Source organism: Cyprinodon variegatus, unplaced genomic scaffold, assembly GCF_000732505.1.
Source record: "Cyprinodon variegatus isolate N-32 unplaced genomic scaffold, C_variegatus-1.0 Scaffold524, whole genome shotgun sequence".
Classification (NCBI taxonomy): Eukaryota; Metazoa; Chordata; class Actinopteri; order Cyprinodontiformes; family Cyprinodontidae; genus Cyprinodon; species Cyprinodon variegatus.
In genome coordinates, this window is record NW_015150977.1 from 315,928 (window position 1) to 317,289 (window position 1,362).

Consider the following 1,362-nt stretch of genomic DNA (forward strand, 5'->3'; position numbering starts at 1 on the left):
ATTTACATTTATTTACATCAGGTTTAACAGTAATCACAGAGGGGGAGCAGGGGGCTCTGAGTTCCGCCCACTGCACCGATGAGTCCATCATCGGACAGCAGCCCGCCGCTCACAGCGCCGCCAGCTCCCGCAGCAGCCGCTCCTTCTCCCGCTGCAGCTCCGTGACGCTCTGCCGGTTGTGCTGCAGCCGGTCCTCCAGCCACTGCAGCAGCGGGCCGCTCACGGCCGACATCTGGCTGCACAGGTTCTTGGTGAACACCGAGCCGTTGTGGATCTTGGTGACCGGGTCCAGGTGGGCCAGCCCGTGGATCCTGCGGTACGTGTCCTGCTCCTCCTGACACAGGATCCGCGGCAGTTCCACGGCGGACTCCAGACACGCCTTCCCGATCGCCTCCCGGGGCACCACGTGCACAGGTATCTCCACGCGCTCGTATTCGGAGCCCTTCTGCGCCTGCGCGGACTGGAAGCAGGTGTAGAGGACGCGGCCCGTCCGGGTGTTCTTGTCCTCGATGAAACAGGAGAAGATGAGTCCCACGAAGCCCTGGTCCAGCATCTGGTACATGGCCTGGGTCCGCACGTCCACGTGGGAGGGCCAGACGGTGATGTGCGGGTGGGAGTGGTACCAGCCCACCACCCGCATGGGTCTGCCGGTGCTGTCCGCCAGCCGCTCCGCCTCGGTGGAGGCGGCGGACAGCTGCTCCGGGGAGATCTCCACCCGGTCCTTCCGCTTGTCGGAGCGGCGGAGGATGATCACCGAGTGGATGTGGACGATCCGGGAGGCCTCCACCTCCCCGATGCACAGACCCATCACCTCCTCCTTCTCGGTGCTCAGGGCGTGGTTCATGCAGACCAGGAAGGCGTCAGACTCCAGGTGGACGGAGCTGACGGCCATAGTTACCCGAAAGAAGAAGGTTCTGGTGCCGAGAAGAGAAAAACAAACAGCGGAGACCGGATACAGCTTTACTTCCTGCTTCCTTCCTCTGCCGGTGGCACCAGCGCGCCTGAGCGCCCCCCACTGGTCCGGAATGGTCCTGCAGGCTTCTTCTTCTTCTTATGAGATTTTATGGCGGTTGGCAGACTTGTGAAATGTGCATTACCGCCACCAACTGATATGGAGTAAAGCAAGAAAACAGGAAACGATTCACCCCCCCCAAAAAAAAAAAAAAAACCCTGTGTAACTTAAACCAACATAATACCAAATCACATTTGCCCCTATAATTTTAATTTACTCTAGGTCATCGTAACTCTGCCAGTTTCTGATGGTCCCATCGGTCCTCCCATCATGCTTCCAACCATCTCCCAGTTCAAATCTTTAATGTCCAGATATTTTTCTGCAGCCTTCACTATTATTTTGATTTTTTC

The 1,362-nt window shown here is 58.0% G+C and overlaps 1 protein-coding gene across 1 annotated transcript; it reads right to left on the minus strand.

Annotated features, from left to right (window-relative positions):
* On the minus strand, positions 1-990 carry brcc3 (BRCA1/BRCA2-containing complex subunit 3). The gene has a single exon (XM_015391082.1). It carries the CDS (start codon positions 890-892, stop codon positions 110-112), a length of 783 nt encoding a protein of 260 aa, XP_015246568.1. The 5' UTR covers positions 893-990; the 3' UTR covers positions 1-109.
* Between the last annotated feature and the right edge of the window lie 372 nt (positions 991-1,362).

What these genes read in the sequence shown, in the direction of transcription:
- brcc3 (XM_015391082.1), bottom strand. Translation starts at nt 892, where the DNA reads ATGGCCGTCAGCTCCGTCCACCTGGAGTCTGACGCCTTCCTGGTCTGC.